The following is a 20673-nucleotide window of genomic DNA, read 5'->3' as shown; positions in this document are numbered from 1 at the left end:
AGAGCTGTTGATTCAGATGTATCAGTTGCCATTTACATAGTCTGACTTTATATCTGACTTTCCTGAATTCACTTAATATAAAAAGGCAAAGAAACATTTTTTTGGACCCATTTTTTGCTTGGTCTAGTTGACTTGGTCCAGCTGAACTCATAGAAATAATTACCTGCCCTGAGGTAGTGGTTAACAGCACAGGTTTCTGAATCCCATCACTATTTGTCAGCTCTGTGACCTTGGGTAAGTTACAAAATGTCTCTGAGGATGTGTCTTTACCTGTAAAATGGGAATTAAATGAGGTAATGTGTGCAAAGCGCTTAACACAGGGCCCAGCATATAACAAGCAGTAGGCAGGGATCGTTCTTAAAGCTTTTAGGATTTGGGAGCTGAAGGAGACTCTATTCATCTAGGCCAGGTTCTAGTTGTGGCTGAAGATATTGAGACCCTCAGAGGTGAAGTGATGGGACCATTTGGGACCAGAAGCCATGGCTCGTGTTTTGCCCACCTTTGTCCCCCTCCCCCTCCCCCTCCTACAAACCCCCCAGTTCATGCAGAGCTCTCAGGCATACACCATCAGATCTTGGCTTTGGAAGGCACCAACCCAGGCACCATGACCCTTCCCGGATTCCTTTTACTGTCCCTCTATTTCTGTCCCTCCAGCTCTGCCCTGAGAATTCAGCTGGAGGGAGAGGGGGCTGATTCCGGGGAGGAGCAGCGTGCTGAGGGTGGCTCTGTCTGTTGCTCTGGATCCAGCTGGGGTGGGTGGTGACCGCAGGTGGGCCTTAGCATGTTTGGGGGAAGGTACCCCTTCCTCCGCTCAACCTCTACAGCTGCTGGCCCAGGAGAGGGGCTCAGGAATGTTTTCTTGATCATCGTCCTCTTTTGAGAAGAAGCATCTCTATTCCCTGAGACATCCCAAGAAAGGCTTGAGCTCTGAGAATCAAGGATCCAAAAAGGGTTGTTTCTGTTTCTAAGTGGGGGATAAGATGTCGGGGGGATGAGCACTAGACCCAGAAAAGACAAAAAGAGTGTGTCAGACCCCTCCACAACCACACCAGCCCTTGATAACTCCTTTTAACCGAAGCTGAATCAATTGTGGACATCTTGAGCACAAACAGAGGAACTCTGAAGCCCAGGAAATGAAGACAGCCTTGGGAACCATATGAGAGGAAGCCATTTGTAAACCTGGGCTTAGGGCATCTGGGATGTAGATCTGTGCCTCCTAGGACAGGACCAGGCTGGGGCAGTGATCACTGAGGCCCCATGCACACCCATCCCAATTCTGTGAACTGGATGGGCGATAGAGCGAGGGGAAAGGAATAGAACTGAATTACTACTACTGCGTGAGACCTCTGCGGAGAAGCAAAGTACAGGGAAAGCAGTGGAAGTCCTCAGGCAAAAAAAAAAAAAAGCAAATTCCTAGAAGCCAGAGGGTCAGTTCAAAGAAGAAATGCCCTTCTAACTCCACAGTACCCTTCTGCTTCCTACCCCACGTCATCACTGTGAGTAACGCTAAGCGAGAGGCAGGCTGGGGGCGGGGGCGCTGAGGCCCTCTCCGTTCCAGAGCCTCGACTCTGAAATCAGTCCCATCAATTCCCTAACCCTTTCTATTCTCAGCTAGGGCAGGCTGCTGGGGAAACAGAAACCTGGAGCCTGTGGGTGGGTCTCATTATTTTTAGGTTGATCCCTATGAAATTGTTTTTATATGACCACGTTAGCCTACAAAAACAGCTCTTTCACATCAGCTCACTATCATTTAAAGGAATCATAATAGCTACCATTAATCGACCAACTAGATCATGCCAGAAGCTTTCTGCATATCACATTGTTTATTCTTCCCCACAACCCAGAGGTAGATATTATTATCTGATTGCAGATGAAGGAACTGAGTTAGGAAAAGCTTAGAAAAATTGCCCAAGACCACTCAGTTAGCAAGTGGTGGAGCTTGGTTCCTTTTCTTGAATGCCTTTGCTTACCTGCAGCGTAGGGGTTAAAAATATACTCTGGACTCTGACATACAAAGGATTGACTCTTTGGTCCACTGATAAATACCTGTATGACCTCAGGTATGGTTTCCACACTCTAATCAGTTTTATCAGGGGTAAATTGGGATAACAATAAAAGGTACGTCATAGAGTTGTTGCCAAGACTAAATAAAATAACATCTGTAAAACTCCGTGATGCCGTGCCGGGAACCAGGGCAGGGCTTAAATGGTAGCTATTGTCATAATTCTTTTCTTTCTCTTGAGCACATCATGGAAAGGGCTTCTTGCTCCTGCTCTTTTCCTTTTGTCCTTTTTTGGAGTGAAGCCTTTTCTCTGTAGCTTCTTCCAGACCATCTCCTCTCTTCTGTTTGAGTACATCCTGAGGAGCTGTGCAAAATGGAGAGGCAATGGGAAAACAGTCTCTGGCCTCTGGCCCTGGGTGGAGGGGGGCTGCGTCGCTGAGGGGTAAGCCCCATCCTCACCCTAACTCCAGCTTTGAGTTCTGGTGTGATTCTACTTAGGGAAGGGACTGGCCTGCTGATTCTTCTGAAACCTCTCCCAGGGAATCCTGGACTCAGAAGGGACCCTTCTGAGCTGGAGGCACCCTGTGAGGACGGGGGAAAGGCAGCCACATCCAGGAGTCCCTGCTGTGGTTTACTGTGCTCCTCCAAACCCACCCTCCGGTCAGCTGGGCAGCTCCCCTAACTCGGCTGCTGGCAAGGGGCCTTCGCTCACTCAGGGCTACCCGGCTGTCTTGTATCCCATCTACCGTGCACTTCTCTCTTCCTGAGTTGGGAACACAACTGTGTCCACCTGACCCTGAACCTTCCTTAGCCCTTCTCTGCACTTCCCACTCCCGCGTCGCCCTCGTCTCAATCCCCCAACACTCTCCTCCTACCCCACCCTCGGGAGGCCTCGGCCCGGTCACCCCACAAGGACGCCCCCCCCCACCCCCCAGGAGAGCGCCTGCTCCAAGCCGGACGACGACATTCTAGACATCCCGCTGGACGATCCGGGTGCCAACGCGGCCGCTGCCAAAATCCAGGCGAGTTTCCGGGGCCACATGGCGCGGAAGAAGATAAAGAGCGGAGAGCGCGGCCGGAAGGGCCCGGGCCCCGGGGGTCCTGGCGGAGCTGGGGGCGCCCGGGGAGGCGCGGGCGGCGGCCCCAGCGGAGACTAGGCCAGGTGAGGCGGGCCGCAGGCTCTCCTTCCCGACCCCGGACCCCCTCCTCCGAAGGAGCAAGGAAGACTAAGGGCGGCTGGGGGGTGGAGAGGGGTGTGGAAGGAGTCAAGGATGGGGACCTAGAAATCTGAGACGTGCGGGGGGTGGGAGGAGGCTGAGGACGCCGCGGGTTGGAGCGCTCACCTGTTTCTCTCTCTCCACCCGGCCTGCTGCCCCGCCCCGGACCAAAGAACTGAGCATTTTCGAAGGTAATGAATACGACTCCGAAGCAGCGGGGTGGGACCCCTGAGTGGGAGGAAAGGACCAAATCCCCAGCCCTTCCCTCCGCCCGCCCTCACCTCCTCCCAGCCAGGGAAAATGCACCTGCGCCTACAGGCTTTCTGACACTTGGAGACGCCTGAGACTGCGACGGGGACGCACCTGGACCGACACAGATACCCAGTCACCCGCGTTTGACCAGCCCGGCCGGGGGCCATAAACACCCAGCGTTTCACTCGTACCGGCCGCGGGCTCATTTCAGCTCAGTGACTCCGGGTGGGCAGTTCCGGGTGACCGGGGCTCCCTGGTGCTCCCCGCCCTGGTTCCTGGTTCAGGAAGGAGAGGGGAGAGGAAGTACTGGGAGAGGGCAGGTGCTCAGACCTTCTCTCTCCTCAGTTCCCGAAGAGAGATGGATGCCACGTCCCCTTCGCAGTGACGAGACTTCCCTGCCGTGTTTGTGATCCTCTCCTTCCCACCAACCTGCCAGCTTCAGGAGCCCTCTCTGCGTCCTCAGAGACTCCCTCACCGAGGCAGACTCCGTCGAGGACTCACCAAGGCCGTGCCCTTTTAGTTAGTTCTCCAGTCTAGTATGGTCCCCATTTGCCCTCCCTTCGACCCTAACCCCAATCTCCGCGCTCCCAAATCTTCCTTCTTTAGCTTCTCGCCCACCTCTCCCCGCACCCAGCATGCTGCTCTGCCTCCGCAGCCTCGGTGCGCTTCCCTTCGCGCTCTGCGGAGGGCGCCCTAAGCGTTGCCCAAAAACACTCCAAAAAAAAGTCCTTTCGATCTCTGCGCAGCTAAAGGGGGCGCCGTGCCTCTCTGCGCTGTTCACGTCCCAGCTTAGTCCCAGAACTTTGGATAGGGGAGGAGGGTTTTTATGGTGTCGGATACCCCTTGCTGTGATCGGAAGTCCCCATTTCACACCCCAACACCACACCTGCCTGTAATCTGCCCTCCCCTCTCCCCAGCGCACCCCGAGAGCCGCCTCTCCAGCTCTCTGCTTGTTTCTGCAAAGGCCGAGTGTGGGGGAGGCTCGGTAGGAGGAGTCTTCCGCGGCCCCGCCCCTGCTCCTGCTGGCCCCGCCCCCACGGGCTCCTGGGGCTGTGGCCGGGAGGGTTTTTATCTCCGTGTGTGCATGTGACCGTGCTGGGTTGGAATGTGAACAATAAAGAGGAATGTCCAAGTGTTCAGAGGGTGCTGGGGGGGGGGGGGAGGGAGTTTGGGTGCACAAGGCCACCGTTCGAAATTTTGAACAGTCTCCTTTGACCGAACCAAAAAGTGAGGTGGAGAGGGGGAAGGGAGGAGAGGAACCTAGGTTAGAACGTACCTTCGGAACCAACCAGACTTCCCGCCTACAGCATCCCCTCTGGGACTTCAAGCCCGCTCCTTCCCTTACCGGTAACACCCTCTGGGCCGCCTAGAGGAATTTGCTATACCGGTAGAAAGGAGACAACATGGTACCCAAAGGCTTTACTTCTTGATATTCCCCCTCAGGGATCGGGAGAGAAATCAGACAAGCATAGGGAGCTTAGACTTGGTGGTCGTCACAGTGCTGGCAGACGGGGGCCTCTCCAGGAGCCCACTGTTAGAATCGGCCCTCACAGAAGTTTGCTCAGAAATCCCAGGTGCGGTGGCATCCTCCCTGATAAACATAGGCAATTCTTAGTGAAGGCTGGAAGCATCCCTCAGAGCACCATCATCCTCTAACCCAGGGACTTCTAATTTTCACTCTGCATAGGAATCATGGTGGAACTTTGGTTGAAATGAAGATTTCAGGCCCCATCACCCCAACACACACACACACACACACACACACACACACACACACACACACACACAGATTCTGCTTCAGGAGGAATAGGAAGTGGCTTGAATCTGCATGTTTAACAAGCTCCCGGTGACTTCTGTTCGAGTAATCTGAGGACCACACTTGGAGAAATATTGCTCTGATCCCTATTCTGGACCCCATGACTGACAGCTGAAGTTGATGACAGGCGGCTTTTGCCCCTCCTTTCCTTACTGCCCCCCACACAAGGACTAAACTCAGCTGAGTGCTCAGGACAGACAACTGGCCTCCACATCCTGTCGATGTGTATAAAAGGCCTTAAATAGTGAAAAGTAAAAATTCTTCTAAGTGTGAGGAGGTGAGGGCAGCTCATGAACCAAGCCCTCCACCCCGCGCACTTCGCTCACACGCCCAACTACACGGGGGTGTACTGCCACTCCTACCACAGAAGCCCAGGGCTCAGCAGCACCCCGTGCCCTGACCGCCCCCCCCCCCACAAAGGTGTCAGAGTTTGAGGGCTGAAATCACCAACTCTTTTTTTGTTTGTTTTTTTTTTTTTGCGGTACGCGGGCCTCTCACTGTTGTGGACTCTCCCGTTGCGGAGCACAGGCTCCGGACACGCAGGCTCAGCGGCCATGGCTCACGGGCCCAGCCGCTCCGCGACATGTGGGATCTTCCTGGACTGGGGCACGAACCCGCGTCCCCTGCATCGGCGGGCGGACTCTCAACCACTGCGCCACCAGGGAAGCCCTGAAGTCACCAACTCTTAACCCAAGCCCTTTCTTCCCACTCGGCACCGGCCCTCAGCCCTCCTGCTCACCGTAGGTCACTACCCCCGTATGTCTCCTTGGGCTTCTTCCTCCTGTCTTTCTGGAACCGTATCAGGCAGAACACAGCAACTGACAGGAAGAGCACGCCCAGCAGCACCCCGATCACAGCCCCGGCCACTCGGCCTTTGGAAGGCTCTAGGAGACACAGGATCCTCAGAGCTGCAGACCTTCCTTGGTGCCTCAGATAGCTTCATGCAGACCCCCAACCCAGGCCTGCCAGCCCAGCCTTTGCCCAGCATCCCCTACCAGTCACAGAGAGGGTCAGCTCACAGGATGCGCTGCCCATCTGGTTGGTGGCCACACAGCGGTAGGTGCCCGAGGAAGCCAGGGAGAGATTGGTGAGAATGAGCCGGCCGGACACCTCATCTAGAGGGTAAAGAGGAAGTGTTCCATCATTCATTCAACTCACAGTGAGCTATACTATGACAAAAGGATATTTCATTTCATCTTACAATAATCCTGTCAGGAAGGGACTAACCTCATTCTATTAGTGGGGAAACTGGCTCAGAGAAGGAAAGTAATTGTCCAAGGCGACCCAGAGAGGAAGTGTCAAAACCACTGCAACTTCTGCGCTCTTCCCACACTACACAGCTGCCTTTTCAGGGAAGGGGGAGACAGCACACACATGAAGGGTTCAGAAACCACAGTGGAATCAGGGTGGGGTGTCTACTGGCTGATGTCAGGTTCTTGGTTGGGGGAAGAGGGCTTGATTGCTGGAAACTGTGCCCTCTGGGTGGCTCTCAGCTGACCCAAATGCTCTTCTAAGCTGCTTCTTACGTTCCCTTTAGAAGGAAGAGCACACATTGGGAGGTGATCTGGGGGGCTCTCTGGATTGATAAAGGGACTTGCTGGGGCTGGGAGGAGAACCAGGGCACTGGAGCCAGCATGAGGAGCCTGGGAAGCCAAGGCTCTTAGACAGTCACATGGTTCCTTGAAGAAACTGGCTAAATGATTCAAGCTAGTCCATGCTACTCTTCCTCGGCTTCCTCTCTAGGAAGTTTGGAAATGATTCATGACCCTCAAGAAATCTAAAAGGAATCCCGACCCCCAAAATAGGCAAGTGGGAATCATAGAATGCCCCTGCCTTCCACTCTCTTCCAGGATATCAGAAGTACATTTAGCTTGAGTAATGCTCCGGGGACCACGCAGCCACAGACTGTACAGGAAGACAGGAGGGAACAATAACAGAAGCCAGGGAAGAAGCAGGGGAAAGGTATAGCAGTGTGTCTCATACCTGCAAGCTTGGAACTCGTACTGTGGGCGTGTGGAGTTTAGAGGTCAGATTTGCCCAGGTTCTGAGTCCCTTCTCCCTTGAAGAAGGTGGTGTGGGCCCTTACCTTGTACCATGCTGCCGGGAGGTGGTGTAGGAGAAGATCCAAGGTGGATCCAGTTGTACACTGGCCTGGGGGCTCCCTCGGAAGAGCTGCATCTCAATGCAGCAGAGTCCCCCACGGAGGTTTGACCACTCTGACTGCACGAGGGGCTATTGGGAGGCACTGCAAAAATCACAGGAAGTACCTTAGCCATCTTCTAAGCCCACCCCCATGAAGTGCTAGGTTTCCTGCTTCAATACCTCCTACCACGTAGCGGTCCACCTCTATTCACGTACCACTGCATCCCAGGGAAATGATTTCCACTATTGGAAATTCTGATTGTTAAGAAAATTCTTCTTCATGTTGAACCAAAATCTGTGTTAGTATAATATCCCAGTTGGTCCCAATACCTGCCCTCTGGGCCCACAAAGAGAAATAAAAAAAACTCTCCTCCCCAGGACAGCCCTTCAGATATTTGAATGCTGCTGTCATACACCACCTCCTAAGTCTTCTCTCTTCCATCTAAACATCTCCAGCCCCTTTAATAGTTTCTTCTGTTTGCTCATCTCCAAGCAGGCTCTAGTTTGGGGTGAGATGGGTGCTCTGAACACAAAGTTAGTGCTTAGTGACAGGGGCCCTTTTTCCTTTGATGGGCACTCCCCCTCTCTGCTACTGACCTAGAGAGGGACAGAAACCTAGCTACAAATGGGAGGTTCCCCCAAAGATGGAGCTGTTGGGGGCATGACTCAGATCCCTATCTGTGGGAGCGACTGAGGGAGGAGGCGTTCTTTGTGGAGGGTGGAGCAGGGGTAGGATTGGAGGACTTTGGGAAGGAGGCATTTTCCTTCGGGGTCCCCAGTGCAGTTGTGCCCTTGGGCTGGAAATCAGGATGGGGAGGATTTAGCAGGGCCAGTGCAATCTTTCGGGTTATGTGGGTGGCTGGTGGGTCCCCAGCCTGCCTCACCCAGCACAGTGAGGTTGATTAACCCCAACCCATTGCTGTAGAAATCTGGAGGGTTGTTAACGTGACAGAGGTAGGTTCCAGTGTCCGAGGGGTGGACGTCAGTCAGTTTCAGGGTGGCCACTCCTCCTGTGGGGGGGTTCTGAAGCAGGCTGGCCCTCTCTGCCTTAGAACCAGTTGGATACAGCTGGCCGTTGGTGAAGTACAGGATCTGGGAGAAGCAGAAGACACATATGTGCTTTTTGCCACCTGGCGTCAACTCTGTAGTCTTTCTTCAACGCGGGTATTAGAAGCCCCTCCCTTATGGCCGCCGGGGAAGCTGATACTCTGTAGCCAGAACCAGGGAGGTCTATCTGTCGCCAACTACCATCCCTTCCCAGGTGCTGAATGAACTAGAGTCATTGCTTTCCGCTAAGCATGCTCTCAATCTGGGGGGAGGGGAAGCAAATATTCCCGGAGGGGGCGGCATCTTTATCCTGCTTTTAATCACAACAGCTTAGCCTTGGTGGGTTTATGAACTGACACTGGAGCGGCACTAACGTACAGGGGTTGCATGGAGGAACTCGGGGAGGCGGCTGGATACACAGGGCTGTATGTGTGATATAGCCTCACGGAGACTGCGTTCCTAAGAAGATCTAGAAAAATCTTTTTCATCCAAGCATACTGATCCACAAATGCGCCCTCTCCGACGCCCTCGCCCTCATCGCTGGGTGGGTCCCCTGTTCCTGCCTCTCTTGACCAAGCCCGCCAAAGGCAGGAGGGCCCCCCCATTCCGCGCGGGTGCCCTCAGCTCACGGGTTGGGACGAGGAGACGGGCCTCCCAGGCTGCACGAAGCTCCACTCCAGGGCGAAGTTGTCTCCCACCGACGTGCTGTAGCTGCACGTCAGCTCGGCGGTCTTGCCCACCGGCGCGCTCAGGGGCTCGGTGGGCACCTTCACCTCCACGGCCAGCCCGGGGGCTGCAGTGGCCGAAAGGCCGGCGGGAGAAGCGCTCAGGTGACGTGGCCGGGGTGCCCTTCTTCCCCTGGGGCTCAACTCCCTCCGCTCCATCCCTCCCTTCCTGAAGCCTGAGGTTTCCAGGAGGGAGGAGCCCACACACCACCGGCTCTTCGGGTGGAAGGACCTGAAAGGGCCAAGACTGGGCCCGGTCTGAGGGTGTGCTTGTCGGGGAAAGGAAAACAAAAGTCGGGTGGTGGTTACACCCTCCCGAGAGGCCCAACTTGTCTGCTGGCCCAGCGGCCTCCTCTGTCCTCCACCCTCCCAGCGGCCTTCGACGTCTTCTCCCGGGCTCTGGCCCCGCCCCCTCCCACCGCCGTTCGCTGGCCCCCTCCTTACCACTCAAGCAGACCCAGCCCAGCAGGGCTCCGCAGAGGAAGGGCCCCTGGAGCCAGGCCATGGCCGCGTCCTGCCGGCTCTTGGTCCGTCTGGGTGTCTGGCTCTGGGAGAAGGTAGCGAGTGCCCGCACGGCAGCCTCCTGGTGCCGGGCCCCAGCGAGACTGGCTATCTCAGAGCAAACAAGGGGAGAGGCCTGGCCCTCAGGTAAGGAGGTGCTCCTCCCTCCTCCAGGCCCCAGTACAGGAATCATTCTAGCCCTACTTCCTTCTTTTGTCCCCCTCCCCCCAATTTCTGAAGCAGTCGGGCTCTGGGGAAAGGGCTGGGCCTGGGGTGGGCACTTCAGGACAGGAGAGAGATCAGAACTGGTGCTCTGCAGGGAAAGAGTGACGCAGGAGGAAGAGGGAGGCATTCTGATAACCTGGGAGCTGGCAAATGACGTCACCACTTTGGGGTCTCACACTGTGAGCTCGAGCCCCCGGCCAGGGCCCTACCACCCTCTTCAGAGTCTTGCTCCTTCTGAGCCCCTCAGCCCCTCTTCCAGTTACTCCTCTGAGATCCCTTCTTTGGCACCTTTATCACCACTTGCTGAGGCAGGAGTCTCCGTGGAAACTACAAGCCCTCCCCCCTCCCAGAGCCGCCCCATTTCACGGGCAGAGAAACTGAGGTCTGGAGGAGCCCCTACCCTTGGTAGGAAAAGGTGTGGCAGGACTGGGGTGGACACACCGCCACCACATCCTGTGCCTGGCTCCCCCCCAGTATGAGGGGGGTCACTGCTGGACGGGCAAAAAGACAGGTAAGGATTCAGTGGTCTGGGAGAGGAGCAGAAGCCAGGTTCTTCTCCTCTGCTCTTGAGGAGGAAACAGGAGATAAGCGCACGCACACCTGAGCTGTGAGCGCTGAAGCTCCCGCAGAGAGTCACCAATTTTATCCCCTTGCTGCTCAGAGTGAGTGAGGGTCTCCCAGCCCCAAGCTCTTTGTGCCTCTCCACCACTGCCTGACAGCAAACGACCGTTTTAAAGACTCTAGAAGAGCTATCCCGAGCCAGCAAGCCAAGCTGGAGGCTGTGCGGAGAAGCCCTTCTGGGTCCACCGCCTGGGCAGGGTCCTTTTGGCATCATCCTGAGACTCAGCTTCTCCTGGGAATTCCAAGCTTGAAAAGGTGATTTGACTCTCACTTTCCACACAAACAAAATGTATCTTTATTGAAGTTTGCAAAATCAAAACAAAACCATGCATTTCAAGTTAGTATAAAAAATATCTTCCTTATCCCCTGCCCCAACAAAACCCAACCAAACCAGCAGGACAGGTTATATTAACGCTGGGAGCTGGAGGGGGAGTGAAGGATGAGGTTAGGTGGCACGGGGTACAGACCAAGGGGGCCTGGAGGACTGGTTGACTGGCGGTCCCTACCAGGCCCTGGGGGATGAGGGTGAGAGGCAGAGGTAGCAATCTCAGCAGCATCCCACTGCAGTCTTACAGAGAGCCCAGGGCGGGGGCCTTCCTAATCCTAGGTCCACGTCCTCTTCTTCTACCTCCTTGAAGTTTGGGTCTTAACTGAGACTCAGTTTGCCCATAGTAAAGAAAGGTGGGGGCAGAGGACCAGAGGTCTGGAAGGCGGCCACCCTCCCAAGGCTCAGGCCTCTGTGCTAGTGGTGACCCCTGTAGGAAGGAGAAGCCGGACGCCCAGCCAGCGAGTGGCTGGGCCATCACACCAGAGACCCAGCCTGACTCCGGGCGGGAACCATCACAGGGACAGCGCCCATGCGGCTCAGAGCAGAGGAAGAGACCCCCCCAGCGCTGGGGGATATTGGCTGAGGGCGGGCCCCATCTGTTCTGGGCAGCCTTGGTGAGGGCAGGACCTGACTGGAGAGGCTGGGTGTGGGGCTCAATGCACCAGGCCTGGGAGGGCCTTGGGGTGGCCGAAGGGCTCGTGCCGAGGTAACAGAGGAGAGGGTCCCATTCTTGGAGATTGTGTCTGAGCCCTTGGGCCAGGGCAGGGTCCTGGGAGCGATGGCGTCCTCCCTAGTCATCAAAGAAGCGATAAGAGGTCAGAAGCCGGAAGGGGGAAGGGGGAGAGTTCCCACGCGCTTTCTCTTACTCTCACCTCCCCTCTTCTTCAACTCTCCTTAAAATCTGCCCACAGGGAGGATGGTTCAGCCACCGCCCAACCTCATCCGTTAGATGAGAGCTGCCCGAATTCCCAAGGAGAGCCCTCATCTTGGCACAGACCAGGGACACTTACTTGATATCGTTGGCCGGCTCCTCTAGGGCCTTGCCCCGGCGTTGGTACAACAAGACCAGCCCAACCAGGAGCCCCAATCCAACCACGGTGCCCACGACAGCTCCAGCAACCACCGTAGCCTCAGGTCCTGGAAAAACCTTGCCGTCAGAGGGGGATTCTCAGCTCATTCCCTGGCCCTTTCCAACCCCACTGCCCCACTGCCCTACCACCACCATACACATTTTCTCTCTTTGTTAAGAAGAAGGTGACTGTCAAGAAGAAAGTGGTCACTGACCAAGCACCTGCATGAACATTTGACCAAGACAAGCTCCTTGTCCTGTTATAATGAAAGGCCTCCTCCCCTCTCTTGCAAACCCACCCCACCCCCCCATTGACCAATCTTCTCCCTAACCACACTTACCCCTCACTGACCTGTGCTCACTTTCAGGGTCACATTGCACTGGGCACTGCCCACCTCATTGTGGGCCTTGCAGATATACACTCCAGACATGGAAGTAGAAAGGTTTTTGAGGTTTAAAGACCCATGGATGGCATCTGTGGACACAATTTAGCCGTCAGTCCAGGGATCCTCTTTCCCATAAAAAACATCCTGCCCCTCCTCTGGAATGTCCTCTTTGACTCCCTGGGACAGACTCCCTGGCTATCCGTTCCCTGAGGGAAGGGAGAGGTGTGACAGCCAGTGTGCTGGGTTCTGCTCCCAGTTGCCTAACTGCTGGCTCAATACCCCTCTCCATTTCCACCACTCAGTGTCCCCAAGTGATATCTGAAAGGAGGCTAAAGAGGAAGTGATGCCCAGAAAAACCAAAATCCAATTTTTACTTTTGTTTCTGAATGGCGGAGAGTGAGAGAGAAAGGACATTGAGTGAGGAATTAGAAAACCTAGGATCCAGAATTGACCAGTCTTCTCCTTGGGAAGACTGGTCAATTGACTTTAAGAAAGTGACCTGCTATCTCTGGGTCCCAGTTTCTTCATCTGTAAAATGGGGGTAATACGACCTACTTGATTGTGTTGAAAGGAATATATGAAGTAATCTAATGATTTTAACAGTTAAAGTTTATTGGCTGCTTACTCTGCACCAGAGACTAAGCTCTTTACATGTACTAACTTAGAAAAGTTTCACAACAAACCTATGAGATAAGCTCTATGTAAAAATAATTTTAAAACTTTTATTATAAAAATGGTCAAACGAAAAGTAGAAAGAGGGACGAAATAAAAATCCATATACCCACAACCTAGATTCAACAGTTGCTAACATTTTGCTATACTTCTTTCATTTCTCTTTCTTCTGAGACATTTTAAAGTAAATACTTCAGCATGAAACTCCAAAAATAAGGAAGGACAGTATCCTACATAACCACAATACCATTACCACACCTGATAAATTAAGACTAATTCTCCAAGAGCATCTAGTACTCCATTTTAAAATTGTTCCATCGATTATCTCAGTCAAATTGAAAAAAAAAAGTTCCAATTGCCCCCAAATGTTTTTTATAGCTGGTGTGTTCAAATCAGGGCTATTGATATCCCCATTTTACAGATGAGGAAACAGAGTCACAAAGTCATACACCTAGTGAATGCAGATCTTCTAGCCCCAGCGCCTCTTGAGTAACCTAAGTCTGCAGCACGTGCCGACACCTGGCAGGGCCTCTTTCTCCAGCCCCTCCCCCCCCCGCCCCCCCGCCAGTGCTTTTCAGCATTGACTCCCCTGGCACCCCGGCCCCTCTGGTACGTCATCTTTCCTCTACCCCAGCCGCACTCTCAGTGTCTCCGGAAGTTCCCTCACCTAAAACAGGTGCAAAGAAGACCTGGGAGGATGGGGGCGACCGCACCCACTGGTATTGGGCAGCGGGCTTACTCCTTGGGGACTGGCAGCTCAAGGTCACGTTGGTCCCCACGTGGGGCACGCCCCGGAGGCGGCAGGATGGAGGAGCTGGAGGAACTGGGGAAGGGGAGACAGGTTAAAAACTCACATCCGGGGGCCAGCGGCTCCCCTCCCCCGCTCCCACACACGGACCCCCGTCACTCTGTTTGCCCCTCCCCCAACCTTCACACTCAGTCGCTTGGGGGAGAGACCTGCCCGACCTCCCACGGGTGCCTCTCACTTACCCAGCACATTGAGTTCTAAAGTCTTGCTGCTGTGACCTCGAACAGTGCCTTGACTGTCTTGCAAGTTCACGGAACAGAGGTAGGGTCCGGAGTCTTTCTCCTGGAGGTCCTGCAGCCGCAGTGACACATTCCGGGAGGGCATGGGGTAGACCAGGGATGCTCCAGGTTTGCTTGATGTGACCCCACTGATGTGCGCCAACACCTGGTGGGCGGGCGTCACACCTCCCCATTATTACTTGTCTGCTCTGTGCCCAGGGCTCAGCTAGTCCCCCTCCCCCAAACTGGGGTCTTCAAATGCCCCTCAGCTGCACCACCCCCTCTAACCTCTACCAGTTCTCCATTCACCCCTGTCTCTCTAGCTACCGTCTCATCGCCCCGGGTGCTCTGCACCAGAACAGGTCCTGTTCCCCTGGGCGCTGTCTCTTCATCTCCCACTTGGGGTGTTTAGAAAGTGGTAAAATGGTTGGGGGATAATGTAAATAGGGGGTAACGTATGAAAGAAACTTAGACTGCAGGGGTAGAGCCAAGAGAAAAAATATCCTTTTAATTTTTCTTGAAGATCCCCCCCCCCCCGCCAGTGTATAAGCCCATGCCCTACCCCTGCAATCTAAGTTTCTTTCATACATACCCCCTACTTATCAAATGACCTCCTGAACACACTTTCTAGGACCTTGCAAGGAGTCCGGCAAATAAGCAGCTCTGAAAATGACGTTTCCTTGGCTTCTGGGTAAATTTGCCTCTGAGTCTTCGACTGATGTCAGGAAGGAAGATAGGTGAGAGATTGTAGGAGGACATGTACTCTTGCCTCTCAAGGAGGTTATATGGGAGCCGCGGGACAGATAATCATTTGGAAAGAGAAGCGGCCTGTGACAATGTCCAAAGCACAGATAATGTGAAAACAGGAAGATGCTCAACTTTTAAAAGTTGTGTGATACATGCTCTAACCCTTCCTGTTTCCTATACCCTCAATCCTCACTTTCCCCCTTGCCCGGCAAAGTAAAATGCCTCTCCACTTGTCAGTGTTTGGTGTGCTCGAGTTCTAGGGAAACCTGGGAAAAGGAGAATTCTTTGGGGAAGCCTCCAATATCAAAACAAAAATTGAACCGGTGAGGTGGACCTTGCTTTTCCCTGACACTCCTTCGAGTCAGCCATCCCCTGGCCACCCCTCCCACCGTTTCCCGCTCTTCCCTGCTCCCCACCCCGCCCCCGGCCCCGCCCCACCTCCGGCGTAGCGAGCCTCCGGCCGAGAAGATATCCCTCACCTGGCTCATATTCATATTCTTCCCTTCCAGTAAGAACCATATCACGGTGGGCACCTCCCAAGGCTTGGGCTTGGTCGAAGCTTGGTCCCCTTGCAGGGTGTACCACGCCGGGAGCACCACTTCCTCTCCCTCTACCGCCCGCAACTTGGTGAGGCCGGCGGGCACGTGCAGCTCCACTTGGGCCCGCGAGGAGGGCGCTGGGGATGAGAGCGAGGAGGGTGAGCGCGGAGCCCAAGGACCCAGCTCAGCGCGGCGGCAGGAGAGGACGAACCTCGCGGGGTCCCGCCACTGTAGGCCTCGAAGACTGCCCAGGGCCCGCTGGCCTGGGATCCCATTGTCAATTTCATCAGCGCTTCTTCTCCCCAACCTCAGCCCGCTGGCTTGCAGCAGGGATAGGGACCTGTGTCTACGCATTTATTTGTACCCAGAGGCACAGATTTCCGCGCACCAAGAGGAGGAGGGGAGATTTCCAGCGAGAAGGGAAAGACATCCAAGAGGAAGGGAAGAGTTAATACTTTTTATCTACACTCTACGTAGGCCACTTGCTCCCCCAATTTTCCTGGGCGGAAAGGCGCCGGTCGGGATCAAGAGCGTTCCCATCTCCTGCGTTCTCAAACAGATGTGCGGAGGGGGGTGGGACGGTTAATCGGTTACCGATTAACTCCGCGGCTCCTTCTGAACTACTCCGAGCCAGGGAATCTGGAGTGGCCCAGCGCCTAACCCGGCCCAGTGACCGCCCGTGCTCCCCGGCCTCCCGCTAGGTTCCCACACGTGGGCTTCCCCAGGAAAGTTCCCAAGGGCCCTTTTGGGGCCCAGGGGATCTGGGCGGGTCGCAGGGAATCCTGGCAGAGCTAGAGGAGAATGAAGGTCCCCTGACAATCAAGTACAAAGCAATCAAGTACAGAGCTTGCCTCTGCCTGCGACTGACCTTCAGGAGGTGGCCTGGGGTGTTGGTTTCAAGGAGGGGGCTGTCGAATCAAAGCTTGCATCATGGCGCCCAGGAACACTCACTTATTGCCCTTTGGAGAGGCAACGGAGCAGCCAGTCAAAAGCCCTTTGGGGGAATAAGCTTGGGCTTGTCCGTGGCCAGGCCTGAGGATGTTGGCCGCCCTAGTTCCTAAGCCCTGCTCTCACTGAGGCCCTGAGTCCTCGGCCTCAACACTCTGCCCTGGAATCTGAGATGCCACCTCCACGTGGTGATCAGGGGGCCACCGCTCGGACAGTGGCCGCGCACGGGTCCGGCTCTCCACCCTGCTAGAGGCCGGCTGAAGGCCTCTAAGGGCCCAGGAGTGGATCCGGCCAGGATGCACACCACCCCCATGGCTTCCTGGCTGCGTGTCTTTACAGAACCCCCAGCCCGATTCCTTGGCCTTCTTAGCCCCCCCTCCCCATTTCCTGGCAGGTCCCTGTGGGCCAAGCAGGAAACTTGTGCCCGGTGATAAGCCAGAAGACAATGAGGAGGGCGCCGCTGGACCGGAGGCTCTGCAGGCAAAAACAACCTCTGTCTCAAGGCGCCTGACACCCGCTCAGGACCAGCCCGCCGGCTGGGACGCGGAGAGGCCTACGGGTGGTGCAGGCTCTGGCCCAGCCTTTCTGCCGCTCACCCCCAGCGGCCAGACACAGTTCCCGCCAGAAAGCGGCCGCGGTCCCGGGAGAGGGATGAGCCGCCTCCTCCCTGGGCCCCCCGCGACCTCCCTCAGGTCCTGCATTTACGAGGTCACTTTGCCAAAGGTAGAGGGGTGGTAAATCAATAGTAATGCGGACACACTGGGGTCTGGGCAAAGGCCAGCTAGGAGCTGGAGAGGGCCCCAGGCTTCGCTGCCCTGGTCCGGGGCGTCCGCTGGAGCAGAAGCCCCTCAACTCTTCGGCCCTTTCTGCTCCCAGGAGCCACAGGGAGAGGCAAAGGGGGTGGTTGGGTCTGAGTGAAGGAGACAGGAGCCGCCCAGGAAAGGGACCCTTCTGGCCCACGCCAGACCAGAGCGTGGGGCAGGCTAGAGCGCAGGAGAAGGAAAATGGGCCTGCTCCCCAGGGCTACTATTTTTAGTCTCCCTCTTTCTCTGAGAAACTCCCCCCGCGGGCTTCTCACGCCCCAGGGGCAGCATCGCTGAGCTACCGAGGAGCAAGGGAGCAGAAGGGCCTCGGCGGAGAACCCTGTCGGGCAGAGCCCAATAGAGCCTGTGCCACCCAAAGTGCTGACCATCCCGAGGGCCATTTAACCCTCAGTGGCCCCCCGGGGGTGGCCAGGTAGGGATGCTGAAGCCTGGGTCTTCAGTATGAAATCTGAGGCTCAGAGTTAGGATAGAAAGAGGACGGGTTGCCGGAGAGCTGCCTGAGACACCCTAGCTGCTAACTTGAATTTTTCTCCCTTTCTTCAGAGATCCCCAGCAGGAAGGGGGATGGGGAAGTTGGGGGTAGAATACAGAAGGGAAAGAGGTGTTGATGTTGAAGCTGGGACAGAGGGCCTGAGAAGTCAAGGGATCCTGGAGCAGCCCCACCAAGGGGCTGGTGGTCTGGTCTTGAGCCCCACTTTTTCTGGGGACCCTAATGCTTCATGCCCCAACACCCTTGCAGCACAGACTGGGCTAAAGGAGACACGGGTAAAAGTTAGGTGGGCCCCATCAGTGTGGTTGAATTTCACTCTACATTTTTCCAAGTCTTACTTGCCCTGGCGACTTCCAACCTGAGAGAAATGCGGAGTTAAAGCTGACCTGGACAAACCCACCCTTCACCCTCATTCGGGATCCTTGAAGAAAGATGGCAAGAAAGCCTGGGAGGCAGCATGTGAAACAGCTTATAATGAGCTTAGTTCCTGTGGTCCTTTGCTCCCAGATATTGCACTGGGCCACCCCAGCTCCTGGGCGCTCCTGGAGCCCTTCAAACACTCCTCAAGCACTTGCTCCAAGGAGGGGCCCTTCCTCTCTGACTCAAAGGCCCTCTTCTCTATTTCCTTTGTCCTTTTGGCTCTGGGAGCCAATGGGGGTGGTGGACCTCTTGGGGGGGGGGGTCACAATTCTGCTCCTCTAGGCATTCAAAGCCCTCCTCCATTTCCTGTGTCCCAAATGACCTCACGGTCGTGCTTTGGGGGCACCTCCCTTGATTCCCAGGCCAGGAAGCAGGAGGAGGGGGCAAGTGGGAGGATCTGGGCTGGGGAATTGAGGTGAAGTGCGGGTGTCAAGCCCGGGAACCAGGGAATTCCCCAGGGGCTCTTGCACATCAGTTTGTGGTGGGGTGGGGGTCGGGAGGGGGGCTGGAGTTAAGTCCTTAAGCTCTTTAGCCAGTGTCTCATCCAGCAGCTCAGCTCATCCGGCTCTGCTGGGTGGAGGTGGGGAGTGGGGGTGAGGAATGGTTCCAACAACTCACCCCAGGCAATGCCCTAACCCTCTCCCCGACCACAAACACACCGCACCCAAAGTGGGAGCTGTTCCCCAACGCAGTGGGGACACAAGTGATGCCCTGCGTGGGGGGAAGTATAAGGGCGGGGAGGGAAAGAGTTAGAGACGGGAGTCCTGTCCCACCCAGTTCCTCATCAGTGCCCAAAACCACCTCCCTCAGGGTCGGATTCACCCCATCTCTCCCATCTCATGTCCCCTCCAGGTCCAGGGTTTCACTCACCGAGAGCAGTCAGCCCCAGGAACAAAACCCGCAGCAAGCTGGTCGCAGGGGACCCGGGCAGGGAAACCATGGCCTTCCCTGGCCCCGACGGAGTCAGGGTCGCCGGCTCCGGGACACACCAAGCGACAGGTGCTGGGGCCGCAGGACAGCCGGAGCAGAGGCGGGAGCCCGGCCACTGACACCAAGGGCGGCTCTGGCCAGAGTCTGCGTGCGTGTGCCGGTGGTGGGGTGGGGACCGACGGGGACTGGGGGCGGGGCATTCGAGGGGGCGGAGAGGTCGCCGTCCTCGCGGGCGGGGCTCGAGGGTGACCCGCCGCAGGGGGACGCTCCTCGCGCTCCGACGGCCGGCTCCCGCGGCCTCCACCGAGTCAGGACGCAGGGTGGGGTCGGGTGAGTCGTGGCGCCCTCACAGCCGGCCGGGGGCAAGGGCAGAAGACAAGAGCGCTAACTCTCAGACTACGCCATAGCCTTCCCCCTCCGCTAAGTGGGGTAGGAAGGAGGGCCAGGAAGGAAGGGAGGTTTGGGGATTATCCGACGTCCAGGGGCCACCCGTACCCGACACCCTAAGCGGCCGGGGCTCCCGCCCGACCAACCGGCTCCGAGCTTGGGGGTAACGCGTTCTCAGCTTAAGCGGGGAGGAGGGGAGCCGCGTTTTCCCGGGGCCACTGGGGCTCCGCAGTGTGGGGCTTGCGGCGGCAGGAAAGGTCCAGAGTGCCGGCCGCGCGGGCCCGGTTCTGCTGCCCGAAAATACCAATTTCCCAGGGCCAGGGGCGGGTTGGGCCGCGGGAGCGGGCAGGGAGAGAGGCTCAGGAAGGGAGGCGGCCACGCCCACCCCTGCACGTGCCGCGTGGCCCCGAGGCCGCGGTGGAGGATGCGCCGGCGGCGGACCCGAGGACCGTGTTCACCTGTGACCGGAGAAGACGGGGCCTCTCAGCAGGTTCTCGGAGACTCCCTAAAACCAAGGCCCGAGGGTCACCCGGAGCTTGCGCCGCAAACCCGAGCAGGGAAGTGACTGGCGCAAGGAAACCCCAGGAGCTGAGCAGGAAACTGAGGAAACAAGATCCCCGTTCCCCGCTTAACTCCTAAAGGCCTTTGCCTTATGCAAACTGGGGAGGAGGGGGCAGCTGCGGGAAGGTAGACTGGACCAAGTCCCTCCATTTATTTATCCCCATGTCTTCGCTGCCTCCCATCCCTCCTCAGGCGCGCTCTGATCCTTTAATTCCCGGGACTAGATCATGTTCGGGGTGAAATTTAATTTAACCGTCCCTCCCCGCGCCAGCCGGTCACAGGCACCTCTGCGCCCTCTGGCGGCCGCAGCTCTCTTACAGAAGGGCACGCACCCGTTCTGGCTTCTCGGTCGGACAGCCAAAATAAAGATGCTTCAAACATCCCGGCACGGCTCAACCACAGAGCAAAGGTCACCGAGGACAGAAAGCAGAACAACGAATCCCTGGCCCTGCCTGCTCTAGGTGACAGTTGACTGGGTAGAAAAGCAGCCAGGCCTCCTGGATTCCATTTACTCCACACGGCCCTGCTCTGTTTTAACACTGAATGTGGTCTTTGAGCCTGCGCTGCCCAAGGTCTTTTTCTACACAGCGCTCCGTAGACCCTCTCAGCTGCTTCTTCCTAGTGTGACCTGCCTGGCTGCTCTTTAAATACCTGCCATGCAGTGGCTTTGAGAAATGGCTATGCAAACACTAGACTGCTCATGCAACCCCTGGAATCTAGTATTTGGCGGCTCAGTGACAGCAAAGGCAACAGGAATAGGTAACTGCTAGTCTCATATCCTTACGCAGGGACCTACAA

At 56.2% G+C, this 20673-nt stretch overlaps 3 protein-coding genes across 5 annotated transcripts; 1 reads left to right on the top strand and 2 right to left on the bottom strand.

The window, feature by feature from the left end:
- Positions 1-2808: 2808 nt before the first annotated feature.
- NRGN (neurogranin) lies at positions 2809-4138 on the top strand (the record flags this gene model as incomplete). The annotated part of the gene is made up of 3 exons (XM_082844084.1): positions 2809-3164; positions 3393-3410; positions 3817-4138. A coding segment is annotated over one exon (351 nt), but the record flags the coding sequence as incomplete, so codon positions are not given.
- Positions 4139-4875: 737 nt separating this feature from the next.
- VSIG2 (V-set and immunoglobulin domain containing 2) lies at positions 4876-9772 on the bottom strand (the record flags this gene model as incomplete). Of its 3 annotated transcripts, none has more annotated exons than XM_082844408.1 (7): positions 4876-5062; positions 6027-6171; positions 6283-6402; positions 7374-7532; positions 8314-8521; positions 9106-9269; positions 9646-9772. In XM_082844408.1, 7 exons carry the CDS (start codon positions 9704-9706, stop codon positions 4930-4932), a joined length of 990 nt encoding a protein of 329 aa, XP_082700534.1. In that variant the 3' UTR covers positions 4876-4929. The 3 variants fall into 3 exon arrangements, with proteins under 3 accessions (XP_082700534.1, XP_082700535.1, XP_082700533.1); XM_082844409.1 differs by having other exon boundaries at positions 9649-9706; XM_082844407.1 differs by lacking the exon at positions 9646-9772 and having other exon boundaries at positions 9106-9408.
- A 1481-nt stretch (positions 9773-11253) lies between these two features.
- On the bottom strand, positions 11254-18972 carry ESAM (endothelial cell adhesion molecule). Its single transcript, XM_082844210.1, has 7 exons — positions 18868-18972; positions 15256-15452; positions 13994-14195; positions 13671-13826; positions 12298-12420; positions 11887-12013; positions 11254-11666 (listed from the first exon to the last, which is right to left on the bottom strand). Exons 1-7 carry the CDS (start codon positions 18935-18937, stop codon positions 11351-11353), a joined length of 1191 nt encoding a protein of 396 aa, XP_082700336.1. The 5' UTR covers positions 18938-18972; the 3' UTR covers positions 11254-11350.
- Between the last annotated feature and the right edge of the window lie 1701 nt (positions 18973-20673).

This window comes from Leucopleurus acutus (assembly GCF_964270905.1).
Source record: "Leucopleurus acutus genome assembly, chromosome: 8".
Lineage (NCBI taxonomy): Eukaryota > Metazoa > Chordata > Mammalia > Artiodactyla > Delphinidae > Leucopleurus > Leucopleurus acutus.
Note: the sequence above shows the minus strand (reverse complement) of the source record. Positions and strands in the feature narration are given on the sequence as shown.